General features: G+C 38.2%; 1 protein-coding gene and 1 long non-coding RNA gene across 3 annotated transcripts in view; one reads left to right on the top strand and one right to left on the bottom strand.

Annotated features, from left to right (window-relative positions):
- The window catches only part of LOC105532831, a 15113-nt gene extending 7830 nt beyond the window's left edge, over positions 1–7283 (bottom strand). Inside the window, exon 1 of the long non-coding RNA XR_001005050.1 lies at positions 6929–7283. This is a non-coding gene — a long non-coding RNA (uncharacterized LOC105532831). The remainder of the gene's footprint in view (positions 1–6928) is intronic.
- The window catches only part of LOC105532832 (E3 ubiquitin-protein ligase RNF103), a 119811-nt gene that overhangs the window by 12384 nt on the left and 94711 nt on the right, over positions 1–12716 (top strand). The window contains exon 4 of one of the 2 annotated variants that reach the window (XM_011971132.1): positions 5874–7897. The exons of the other annotated variant lie outside the window; for it this stretch is intronic. Within the exon in view, the coding sequence (XP_011826522.1) occupies positions 5874–7449 (1576 nt within the window). The 3' untranslated portion in view covers positions 7450–7897. Of the gene's footprint in view, positions 1–5873; positions 7898–12716 lie in introns of those variants that run through there. 2 annotated transcript variants of the gene reach the window in all.

Genomic DNA, 12716 nt, shown 5'->3' with positions numbered 1-12716 from the left:
ACGCCCCGCTAGTTTTTTGTATTTTTAGTAGAGACGGGGTTTCACCATGTTAGCCAGGATAGTCTCGATCTCCTGACCTTGTGATCCACCCGCCTCGGCCTCCCAAAGTGCTGGGATTACAGGCTTGAGCCACCGCGCCCGGCCTCTTTTCTTTTTTTGAGACAGGATTTGGCTCTGTGACTCAGGCTGGAGTGCAGTGGTGTGATCATAGCTCACTGCAACCTCCAACTGATGGATGGGCTTAAGTGATCTTCCTACCTTAGCATCCCAAGTAGCTAGGACTATATGCATGCATCACCACACCTGGCTAATTTTTTTTTTTTTTTTTTTTTAGAGATGGGGTCTTGCTGTGTTGCCAGGCTGGTAACCACAGAATCTTAATCACATCCCATTGACTTTTTGTTGAAATGTCCAAGATAGCTTAAGTCTTAATGCTCTTTTGAAAAGGAAATCATTCTGATCTCCATCCATCATTTACCAAAGATCCTATTTCCAAATAGAGTCTAAGTGAAAGGTCTTCCCTCACTGATTTTTACAATACCTAGAACAAATGATAATGCTGATATTTAGATTTTTAAATTTATGTCAAAAGTCAGTATTCATATCACTATCTTCTTTTAAAATACTTAATGTATTTTTAAAAACTCAATAGAACTAAATAATATATTTCAAACATTATAGTTTATAAATATATTAGAAAATATCAAATAAAAACACATTTTAAAAATATATAAAGTTGAATACATTAATTAAAGTCTAATGTTATTAGATAATAAAGAATTCAAAAACAAAATAAAAATCTGTTAAATATGAAAAACTGAAAGAATGATTAGGTGGGGGCAGACAGATCATAATCTTATAAATCAGAGTGCATCAGAAGTGTCATAATTCAGTCCAGTGGATTTTAGTGCAAATTTGTTTAGCTCTTCTTTTAAAAAGCTCTGATTCTGTATTAGCTGAGAAATGGTGAAGAGATACATATAACTTAGCTCCAGATGTTTTTCTCTAAATCCTTCATCTTCAAATAATCCTAGCTCTTATTTACAATTGAAGTAATGTTTTTTTGAGTAACTTTTTGCTTTTTTGTTGATTGTAGCTATAGTTTTTGTTATTTAAAAAAAGTACTTCTACTCAGCTTCATCAGAAAATGATTTTGTTGCACTGTGACTTGTACCAGTTCCAATAATGTGTCCCTGACTCCTCATTTGGAAAGTCCTCCAACTGGAATAAGAACTGTTCTTGCCATAGAAGCTATGCTTAGTCAGGGTCATTTTTTTCTTCTTTTGATGACTATGGAGATATAGAAGAATAAAATTTAGAGATACAGAAAAGAGTGTTCAGAATTTCAATGCAGGGTATAAGTGGGCAGAGAATAGTGTTATTCAGGAAGTGTTTTAATCACATATTTTGAGTAATTGAGTCATCATCTTGATTTTGGAGTTTTAAAAATACCAAAAGTCTGTGCTGCATTCTTTGACTGTAGTCCCTTCTCTGGGTGGCCTCTGGGCAGCTGACTTCAATATGCTGGTCCCACTGTAGAGCTATACTTTCCTTACCTGTTTAGCTCCTGCCTTGTCTGTTTTGTGTTGCTGTATAAGAATATCTGAGGCTGAGTGGTGGCTCACGCCTATAATCCCAGCACTTTGGGAGACCAAGGCAGGTGGATCACCGGAGGTGAGGAGTTCAAGACCAGCCTGGCCAACATGGCGAAACCCCATCTCTGCTAAAAATACAAAAATTAGCCGGGCTTGGTGGTGGGTGCCTGTAGTCCCAGCTACTCGGGAGGCTGAGGCAAGAGAATCGCTTGAACTCAGGAGGTGGAGGTTGCAGGGAGCTGAGATTGCACCACTGCACTCCAAGCCTGGGTGACAAGAGCGAGACTCGGTCTCAAAAAAAAAAAAAAAAAGATTATCTGAGGCTGAGTAATTTATAAAGAAAATAGATTTATTTAGCTCACTGTTCTGCAGGCTGTATAAGAAGCATGGTACCAGCATCTGCTCAGCTTCTAATGAGGCTTCTGTGCTGCCAGAACATGGCAGAGAAGGTCAAAGGGGAAGTGACCACATGTGAAGGGCATGTGGCTTTATGTCAACTCACTGTCAAGGAAACTACTCCATTCCCACAAGAACTAATTCAGTCTTGCCAGAGCTAGTACTTATTAACTTGAGAGCAGCACTAAGTATTCATGAGGGATCCGCCTCCATGACCCAGACACCTCCCACTAGGCCCCACCTCTGAACACTGCCACACTGGGAAGAAAATGTCAACATGAGGTTTGGTGGGGACAGACAAACCGTAACCAAACCAGAGCAGCTCCCTTAAGAACATTCAGGATTACCACTTCAGAGCAGCTTCTGACTCTGTCCAGTTGTAGCAACTTTGATTTCTTTCCCCATATACCCAAAAGGAATGGCCTTGCCTGGCTCTGCCTCTTCTCATTCCCTAACCAACAGATCGATTTCAGAGAGCTTTTCCTATGAGGTTCATACTCTGTAATTTTTTTGAGAAAATAGGAGATGAGGTGGTAATGATGTGTGGGTAGGGTTGGGGAGATGGGGGTTGGTAAAGAGAAGATAGAGGACATGGGAATTGCAGGAGCTGAGTGGTAAACAGGAAGCCTTATGGCAAGAGTGTCTGGGATGGTGGCCTGTGGAAAAAACAGGGAAGGAGAAGAGAAGGGATTGCAGAGAGAGCCAGGAAAGCCAAGGAGGCCAATGACCTTGTCTGAAAAAACAGCATACATAAACAGAAACGTTAAGGTTTCTTTTTCTTTCTTTCTTTCTTTTTCTTTTTTTTTTTTTTTTTTTTGAGATGGAGTCTCACTGTATTGCCCAGGCTAGAATGCAGTGGCACGATCTCAGCTCACTGCAACCTCAGCCTACTGGGTTCAGGCGATTCTCATGTTTCAGCCTCCCAAGTAGCTGGGATCACAGGTGCACGCCACCATGCCCAGCTAATTTTTGTATAGTTCAGATAGGGTTTCACCATGTTGACCAGACTGGTCTCGAACTCCTGGCCTCAAGTGATCTGCCTGCCTTGGCCTCCCAAAGTGCTGGGATTACAGGTGTAAGTCACCAAGCCTAGCTCTTTTTAAATATAGCATGTCACATCAGCAACTGGAAGACCAAAACTCACAAGCCATGTTTCTTATCATTTTCAGTCTTAAAATTCTCTAAGCGATCTTAAAAGGTCTCTAAGAGAACTCAAAAGGTTTAGTTTAAAAACTAGAGGATATTTTCATGGTATTGTCATTGAATTTATTCAGATTGTAAAAAAAAAAAATTTGAATTGGCAATAAAAGTTTTTGTATTGATGTAAGGTAATACAACATTATTCTATCTGGAATGATAAAATTATTACTTAGCTCTGAACTGAAAAGAAAGCACATAATATGTTTGTTTTCTTATATGAAGAAATGTCTGCACTTAGAACTTGTTCATTTTACAAAGTAAGTTTTCTGTCAGAAAGACTGTCATTTAATTTATGACACAAATCAGAGGCCACAGTAGGAAGATAAAATGGATGGCCAAGAGTTGAAATGTGTCATCACAAATATCATGTGCAATGAAAACGTTAAAGATACTCGAAGATATTTAAGATATAAATAAGACAATTGTTCATATGCATTTGACTTGTTACTTTTTTGGGATAGGGTAAAAATAGAATTCATGTCAATCAATGAATTATTATTTTGCATTGAGTAGAAGATAATTATTTTGTAGGAATATATACTTTTCAGACCATTTAGTTAAAACAGTAATGATATTAATGGAATCTGTCTTATTAAGGAAGTGGATCAACTCAACAAGAAGCTAAGAGTCACGGTCTGTGATTTTGAGTCACCTAGACAGTTTTCCAGAATCATCACTAACCTTGTCTTAAAACATAGCATCTTGTCATCATTTATCTTAAACTATATCACAAAATCCCTGAGATAAAATTATCATTATAAAGCCATATGCTATCTATGTCAAGACTCTTCTCTCTTCATCTGATTATGTGATGTGTAATATGCTTATTTAATAAAATATAATCCATGCTAAATAAAGCATAATATCTCTGAGTTTTACATCAATATTCTGAGTAGCAAAATGAGAAGTCAGTTATTTATTACTATGCATATACAAATCTGTAACAAATAAAACGTATCCATGTGGTAGATTGTCTTTTCTACAATTGTATTGAGGTAAATTTTACTTAAAAATTTCACATGGTAGGTTTTGGGGAAAAAAAATACTTTGTAAAAACAAAAGATTAACTCTTCTGTGTGGTACATGAAAAAAGAAACTAAAACGAGCTAAAACTAAAAACAAAAGGCAACCTGGGCAACATAATGAGGCCCATCTCTACAAAGAATTATTTTGAAACTTAGCCGGGCATGGAGGCATGCATATGTGGTCCTAGCTACTCAAGGAGGCTGAGTCAGGAGAATTGCTTGAGCCCAGGAGTTCAAGACTACAATGAACTGTGATTGCATCAGTGCACTCCAGCCTAGGTGACAGGGAAAGACCCTATCTCTTAAATAAAATAACTAAAAATTTAAAAATAAAAAACAAAAGGAAAATATTTTCACTTACAATCTCTTTACTGGGATACAACAGCTGTTTTCATTCATTTTTCTTTTCTTTTTTTTTTTTTTTTTTTTGAGACAAAGTCTTGCTCTGTCGCCCAGGCTGGAGTGTGCCAGTGGCGTGATCTCAGCTCACTGCAACCTCTGCCTCCCAGATTCAAGCGGTTCTCCTGCCTCAGCCTCCCAAGTAGCTGGGATTACAGGCGCACATTGCCATGCCAGCTAATTTTTGTATTTTTGGTAGAGATGGGGTTTCACCATGTTGGCCAGGATGGTCTCAATCTCCTGGCCTTGGCCTCCCAAAGTGCTGGGATTACAGGTGTGAGCCAACTGCGCCCAGCCTGTTTTCATTTTTTAATATTTATTTTCTCTCATTACCTAGTTTTCTAAGGGGAGATGGATGTCACAAGTCTCCTAGCAAGAACCTGTCAGTAGACAGGTTTCCAAAAGGAAGAGAGTCCTGACCCTACTGAATAAATCTAAATGAATGATTGAATTTTAGTTAAATTCTTCTGAATATACTCTGCTGTAAAATGGGAATCATTCTTGAAGTGAACCTCTTAATCTAAATACTTCCTGTTTTTGTTTCCTCTTGTTAAATACTCCTCTTCATAATCTTCATTGAAGAAATAAAAGAATACAAACATATATGGGGCTTGCAGTTGCTCTTTTCTTGGTTGGCTTTTGTGCAGATTACTTTGTAGCAGTCAGGCATTGTGGTAGTTGTTAATTAAATGGGTGAGCATGACTCCTACCCTCAAGGAGCTTGTACCAAACCAATGACTCAGCCTTAGGATAATCTGTTTTCTTCTCTTTTCTCCACCCATCTGGATTCTAACCATCCTTTAAGACCTAGTTCAATTCCTGAACCGTTCATGAAATCTGCACCAGCCCAAACTTTGAACTTCTTTTGCATTATTTAGCAACAGAATATATAAGGTTTTATCTCTGTTTTGTCTCCTTAATAGGATTTTAAATTCCTTCTGAGCATGAATTATTCTTATCTTCTGGATCTTAGCACATAACGCAGTTGTAGGTACATAAGAGATGCTGAAGTAATTGCTGATTCCTTTGAATCAGGCTTTTCAAGATACACTTTATTTAAAAAAAAAAAAAAGAAACAGAAATACAAAACAAACTAGAAAAACAGAGCTTGCTTTTCACAGCTGCCAAGTAGTGGTACTACTTTTTGATTATTTGGAGATTATTTGGTTTTGGGAACAGGTGCTAAAGAAATTTATCAGGGAAGATAAATTGATTGCATTACAGCCTAGCTGTTTACTTACAGTTTCCTCTCTTATAGATATTGCAGGAGAAGAGGCTGGGTCCGATCCACACTCATTATGTCTGTTCCACAAACAAGTACTTCAAAAGGGAAAGTCATGCTTAAGGAATACAGTGGACGCAAGATTGAAGTAGAGCACATTTTTAAATGGATAACTGCTCATGCAGCTTCTCGGATCAAAACCATTTATAATGCTGAACATTTGAAAGAAGAATGGAATAAAAGTGATCAGTATTGGTTAAAAATATACCTATTTGCAAACCTTGACCAGCCCCCAGCTTTCTTCTCTGCACTAAGTATAAAGTTTACTGGAAGAGTTGAGTTTATTTTTGTTAATGTAGAAAATTGGGACAACAAGAGTTATATGACAGATATTGGCATATATAATATGCCATCATACATACTTAGAACTCCTGAAGGAATTTACAGATATGGAAACCACACAGGCGAATTTATATCCCTTCAGGCCATGGATTCATTTTTGCGCTCATTACAACCTGAGGTAAATGATCTGTTTGTTTTGAGCTTGGTTCTAGTTAATCTTATGGCTTGGATGGACTTATTTATTACACAAGGAGCTACCATCAAGCGATTTGTGGTTCTCATAAGCACTTTAGGGACATATAATTCTCTATTAATTATTTCCTGGCTACCTGTGTTGGGCTTTTTACAGCTACCTTACTTAGATAGCTTTTATGAATATAGCTTAAAATTGTTGAGATATTCTAATACAACCACACTGGCTTCATGGGTAAGGGCAGACTGGATGTTTTACTCTTCACACCCAGCCCTGTTTCTCAGTACATACCTTGGACATGGTTTACTAATTGATTACTTTGAGAAGAAGAGAAGGCGCAACAACAACAATGATGAAGTCAATGCCAATAACTTAGAATGGCTATCAAGTCTGTGGGACTGGTACACCAGCTACCTCTTCCACCCGATTGCTTCTTTTCAGAACTTTCCTGTAGAATCTGATTGGGACGAAGACCCTGACTTATTCTTGGAGCGCTTAGCTTTTCCTGACCTTTGGCTTCACCCTCTGATACCAACTGATTATATTAAAAACTTACCAATGTGGCGATTTAAATGTCTTGGAGTCCAGTCTGAAGAGGAAGTGTCGGAGGGGTCTCAAGATACTGAAAATGACTCAGAAAGTGAGAACACATACACTTTGAGCAGTGAGAAGGAAGTATTTGAAGATAAGCAAAGCGTATTTCACAATTCTCCAGGAAGAGCAAGTCACTGTGATGCTGAGGCTTGTTCATGTGCCAATAAATATTGTCAGACCAGCCCATATGAAAGGAAGGGAAGGTCATATGGATCATATAATGCTAATGAAGATATGGAACCTGATTGGTTAACTTGGCCTGCTGATATGCTGCACTGTACTGAATGTGTTGTTTGCCTAGAGAATTTTGAAAATGGGTGTTTGCTAATGGGGTTGCCTTGTGGTCATGTGTTTCATCAGAATTGCATTGTGATGTGGTTGGCTGGGGGCCGACATTGTTGCCCTGTTTGCCGGTGGCCTTCTTATAAAAAAAAGCAGCCATATGCACAACACCAGCCCTTGTCAAATGATGTCCCATCTTAACCATGTGCAATTTGTCCTTTATAAGCTTTGAATATCTTACAGCTTGCCTTTTTAATGTTAGTCACAATGTTTTTGTGGTTTGAAGTTTAGTTTAATGTTAGTGCAGTGACAGGAAATACACATTATGCTAATGTTGATGACAGAATTTATTTGGTTGCCTTGTGTGTTAATTGAATGCATACTTAATTGTAAAATTTTTTATTTACAACATTGGAAATTCAGAAGTTAATGTTTTTTGTAAGCACAAAAGAAGTATGATAGAAATTTATCCTAGCAAGACGTTACAAGATAGGATCAAATTCTAATAGAATTGAGCCGGTTTCTTATCCTAAATGTTTCCTCCCTTTTTACAATCTCTGTCCAACACCTCTTGGTTAAATAATGTATGCTGTGAGACATGAAATTAAAACAGACCTATGAAATAAATTATTTTAAAACCAGAAGATTACAGATTTTCCAATGTTAAATTTTTTTTGATAAGGTGGCTGAATGATATAGGTGTTTTGCTGCTTTGTTAATTTCACAGGTAGATCAAACATGATTCTTGACTCATGTTGGGGAGGAAGACAAAATGTTGCTGGCACTTGCTGGAAGTGACAGTTCACCTTTTAGCTTGGTTAGCTTTGATGGGAAAGCATTTCATGGTGGGCTTTTGAAAAAGTACTAAATAATTTATTAGTACTTAGCACATTCATCTAAATAAAATCAACTGTAGCATATTAGCCATACATAAATTATGTTTTTTCTGACTTCTACTTTTGAAAGTTTTTAAAGCTACAGAAAGCTATAAACATAGTACAGTGAACATCCATTTCTTTTTGTCTAATTTCACCAAGTGTTCATATTTTGTTATATTTATTTTATCTCCTATCTCTTATGTGTATATTTCTTTTTTTTTTTTTTTTTTTTTTTTGAGATGGAGTCTCACTCTGTCGCCCAGGCTGGAGTGCAGTGACGCAATCTCGGCTCACTGCAAGCTCCGCCTCCTGGGTTCACACTAGTATTTGGGACTGCAGGCGCCTGCCACCATGCCCGGCTAATTTTTTTTATTTTCAGTAGAGACAGGTTTTCACCATGTTAGCCAGGATGGTCTCGATCTCTCGACCTCGTGATCTGCCCGCCTAGGCCTCCCAAAGTGCTGGAATAACAGGGATGAGCCACCGCACCTGGCCACTGATCCTTTTGAAAATAAATTTCAGTCATCATGATGACTGAGCCCTAAATATATCACCACATATCTAAGAACAAGGACATTCTTTTATGTAACCACTATACCATGATGACACTCAAGAAATTTAACATTGAATAATAGCTAGTGTATATAAAAATCGATACTCCCCATTTGCTCCTAAAATATCCTTTATATCTAAATGTTTTTGTTTTATTTTTATTGTGAACTCAGACATAGTTGATACATTAGGTTTAGTCTCCTCCTTTACATCCTTTCCTCTACACTAATTCCCCCTGCCCCCACCTTTTACTTTTTCTTTTTTTTTAAAGACAGTTTCACTCTTGTTGCCCAGGCTGGAGTGCAATGGCACGATCTCAGCTCACCGCAACCTCCGCCTCCCGGGTTCAAGCGATTCTCCTGCCTCAGCCTCCCAAGTAGCTAGGATAACAGGCACCCGCCACCACACCCAGCTAATGTTTGTACTTTTAGTAGAGACTGAGTTTCTCCATGTTGGCCAGGCTGGTCTCAAACTCTCGACCTCAGGGGATCTGCTCACCTTGGCTCCCAAAGTGCTGGGATTACAGGTATGAGCCACGGTGCTCGGCCACTGCTCCCCTTTTAAAAAAGTAGACTTCTTTGATTTCTCTGTGGTGTTCTGTTTTATTTTTATTTTTTTATTTTTTTTTATTTTTTTGAGACAGAGTCTCTCTCTGTCGCCCAGGCTGGAGTGCAGTGGCAAGATCTCAGCTCACTGCAACCTCTGCCTCCCTGGTTCAGGCGATTCTCCTGCCTCAGCTTCCCGAGTAGCTGGGATTATAGACATGCACTGTCATGGCATGATCTCAGCTCACTGCAACCTCCGCCTCCCTGGTTCAGGCGATTCTTGTGCCTCAGCCTCCCTAGTAGCTGGGATTACAGATGTGCACTACCATGCCTGGCTAATTTTTGTATTTTTGGTAGAGACGGGGTTTTGCCATGTAGGCCAGGCTTGTCTTAAACTCCCAGCCTCATGTGATCTGCCCACCTTGGCCTCCCAAAGTGATGGGATTACAGGCATGTGCCACCACACCTGGCCAATTTATTTATTATTTTATTTTATTTTATTTTTATTTTATTTCTTAGAGACAAAGTCTTGCTCTGTTGACCATGCTGGAGTGAAGTGGCATCAGCATAGCTTACTGCAGCCTCAAACTCCTGGGCTCAAGGGATCCTCCTGCCTCAGCCTCCCAAGTAGCTGGAACTACAGGCTCGAGCCACAGTGCTACGTTTGTTTGTTTGTTGTTGTTGTTTTCAAGAGTTGGAGTCTTGCTCTGTTGCCTAGGCTGGTCTTGAACTCCTAGGCTCAAGTGATCCTCCCGAGTAGTTGGGGTTACAGGCACAAGCCATCATGCCTTGCTAGTTGCCTTTTCTGTTACTAACATTTTTGGAGACTACAGGATGATTGCCTTACAGAATGCTCCACATTCTAGATTTGTTTGTTTCTTTCATGATTAGATTTAATTAAAGGATCTTGCCCTAGAAGATATGTACTTTCCATTTGTATGGCATCAGAAGGCACATGTGAGTTTCTCCCATTATTGGTGACATTTGGTTAAAGTGATATTTGCCTTATCTTCCCATTCTAAGATACTTTTTCACTTTAAGGAGTCTGTTGAGACTATGCAAATATCCTGTTCCTCAACAATCTAACCCAATGACTTTAACATCTGTTGATTCTTTGCATCAATCAATTATTAAATAGAAGTTGCAACATGGGAATTTTATTTCTTTATTTCAAGACAGAGTCTTGCTTGGTCACACAGGCTGCAGTTGCAGTGGCATGATCACAGCTCCCTGCAGCCTCAAATTCCTGGGTAGCTGGGACCACAGATGTGTGGCACCATATCCAGCTAATTTTTGTATTTTTTTTAGAGACACGGTTTCGCCACGTTGCCAGGCTAGTCTCAAACTCCTGGGCTCAAGTGATCCACCCGCCTTAGCTTCTCAAATTGCTGGGATTACAGGCATGAGCCACCGTGCCTGGCTAAGATGGGGGTTTTCTAATACCATCATTCATTCTACATTTATTGGCTGACTTTTTGTGAACAAGAACTTTCCATTTTTCTTTCACACTTTTGATTCACAGATTTTTTTTAAATACCCTATGTGTTAGAATTTATTATTATTATTGATTTTCACATCATCCCAGATTTGGCTAGAGGGAGCCTCTCTAAGCCAACTCTTACGTCCTATTGATAGTCCCTTTAATCTTGAAGCACTTCCTTGACACAAGGTATCCTAAGTTCACTTTATTTTCCCTGAGCCAGCCCTGTAATCAGCCATTTCTTCAAAGTGCCTGTTTCATGGTAGACTTTTAAAATCCTTAACTGGATGCCCCCCAAAATGGCAAGAAATTTTTTTCATTCTGAATTGCTGTTGGACTACTAACATTTTTTCCCCTTCACAACGCATTGTGTCTCACTTTCATATGCTAAGGAATAATAAGGCCTAGCAGTTACTTTGTATTAATATTTGGGAGTTTTTAAATAAAAGTACAAGCACTGCCTCTTGTGCTCTAATTTTACTTTTGAAAAAAGTAATTATTCACAGTTCTCAAATATGAGCATAAAAACAAATTTAAAAAATTTTAAGTGCCCATATTATTGTAGATGTTAGTGTTTTCCAAGATTCTACCATTGGTTCATTGATTTTTTTTTCTCTCTTCATTGGATGTCTCCTAAATCTACATATCTAAGCAAAGGTCCCTCCTAGATCTTCACTTTCATTTATAGCTATCTGCTGGACAGCTCCTCCTGGATGTTTTTAAGTACTTAATAACCCTAAAAGAGCTTTTTTATTCATTTATCCCATTCCCAGTCATCCTCTTAATTAAGGTCCTGATTTCAATGAATGAAAAATTATATATATATACACATGTGTATGTACGTGTGTATTTATATACATAAACATATAATTTTTCTACACAAAAGCATAGAAATTTTTTAAGAGAATTAAAATTTCTCCAGTATTCCAGGACATACGTTGGAGACTACTAACTTGGAAGATAAACTAATCTCTAACACTGGCTTTCAAGGTTCATAATCTGCAACTGGCCTACCTCTTATACTCATCGTGACACTCTATTCTGCTTGTGGCCCAGGCTCATGCTCTGATTTTTCCCCAGGTTGGTGCTTTGCTATTCCCTCTACTTGATATTCTCACCCCTTCCTCTGTGCTTTGCCTGGCAAATTCCCACATTCTCCAGAAATTCCGTCCCTTCCTACCCATCTTCTCCTTCCTCACCAGGCTTATAAAGAGACAAAAATATACAATGGACACTCAGGTGATCATTGAGTGATCAGACTTACCATTATCCTATGTGTGCCCTTCCTCCCTATCCCAGTGATACCATGTACATGCCTGTCACGCTTAGCTGCATTCAATTAAAACTCTTGTGTATTTGGTGAGCTCCTTTATGGTAGGAACTGTTTTATCCATCCAAGTATCCACAGTGATGGCACAAAATAGACATAATAGACAAAATAGACATAATTTTCAACGTTAGATAAGCAATAAAAATACTACAATGAGATCACAGGGAAAATAATTGCCAAAATTACATGTCTCCAGGCGAGCTTGACTCATCGCTTAATTGTCAAGCACAACAAGTAATAATGCTTTTGTCAGATTTTCCTGGAGGTGGAGCACTGAAGGAAATATTTAAGGTTGACAGACTCTAAACTTTAGCTGTGTTTAAAAGAAAAGTTTGAATTCTTAGAACAACCTATCTCATGTAATGAGCTATGGATTTCAAATATGTGGGCTATGTAATTACTGAACTCAATGGTTAACTGTAATAGTAGGTAGGACAGATTTCTTCTGATCAAGAGTCTTTCTTCTGTCTTCTCTAATAATTTCTTGTGTAGTCTTTTCTTTCTTTAAGGATAAGCTCCCTGAGGGCAGGAGTAACACTATAATCTACTCTTATATCCTTAACATATTAGACTCAGAGTAGATATTCAGTCAATAATTGTTGGCTTGAACTTTAAGAATCTATTTTATTTTTTCCCTTTATCAAACTTTTATTTATTTATTTATTTATTTATTTATTTATTTA

Source organism: Mandrillus leucophaeus, unplaced genomic scaffold, assembly GCF_000951045.1.
Source record: "Mandrillus leucophaeus isolate KB7577 unplaced genomic scaffold, Mleu.le_1.0 Scaffold988, whole genome shotgun sequence".
Lineage (NCBI taxonomy): Eukaryota > Metazoa > Chordata > Mammalia > Primates > Cercopithecidae > Mandrillus > Mandrillus leucophaeus.
This window is presented reverse-complemented; position numbering and strand designations above follow the sequence as displayed.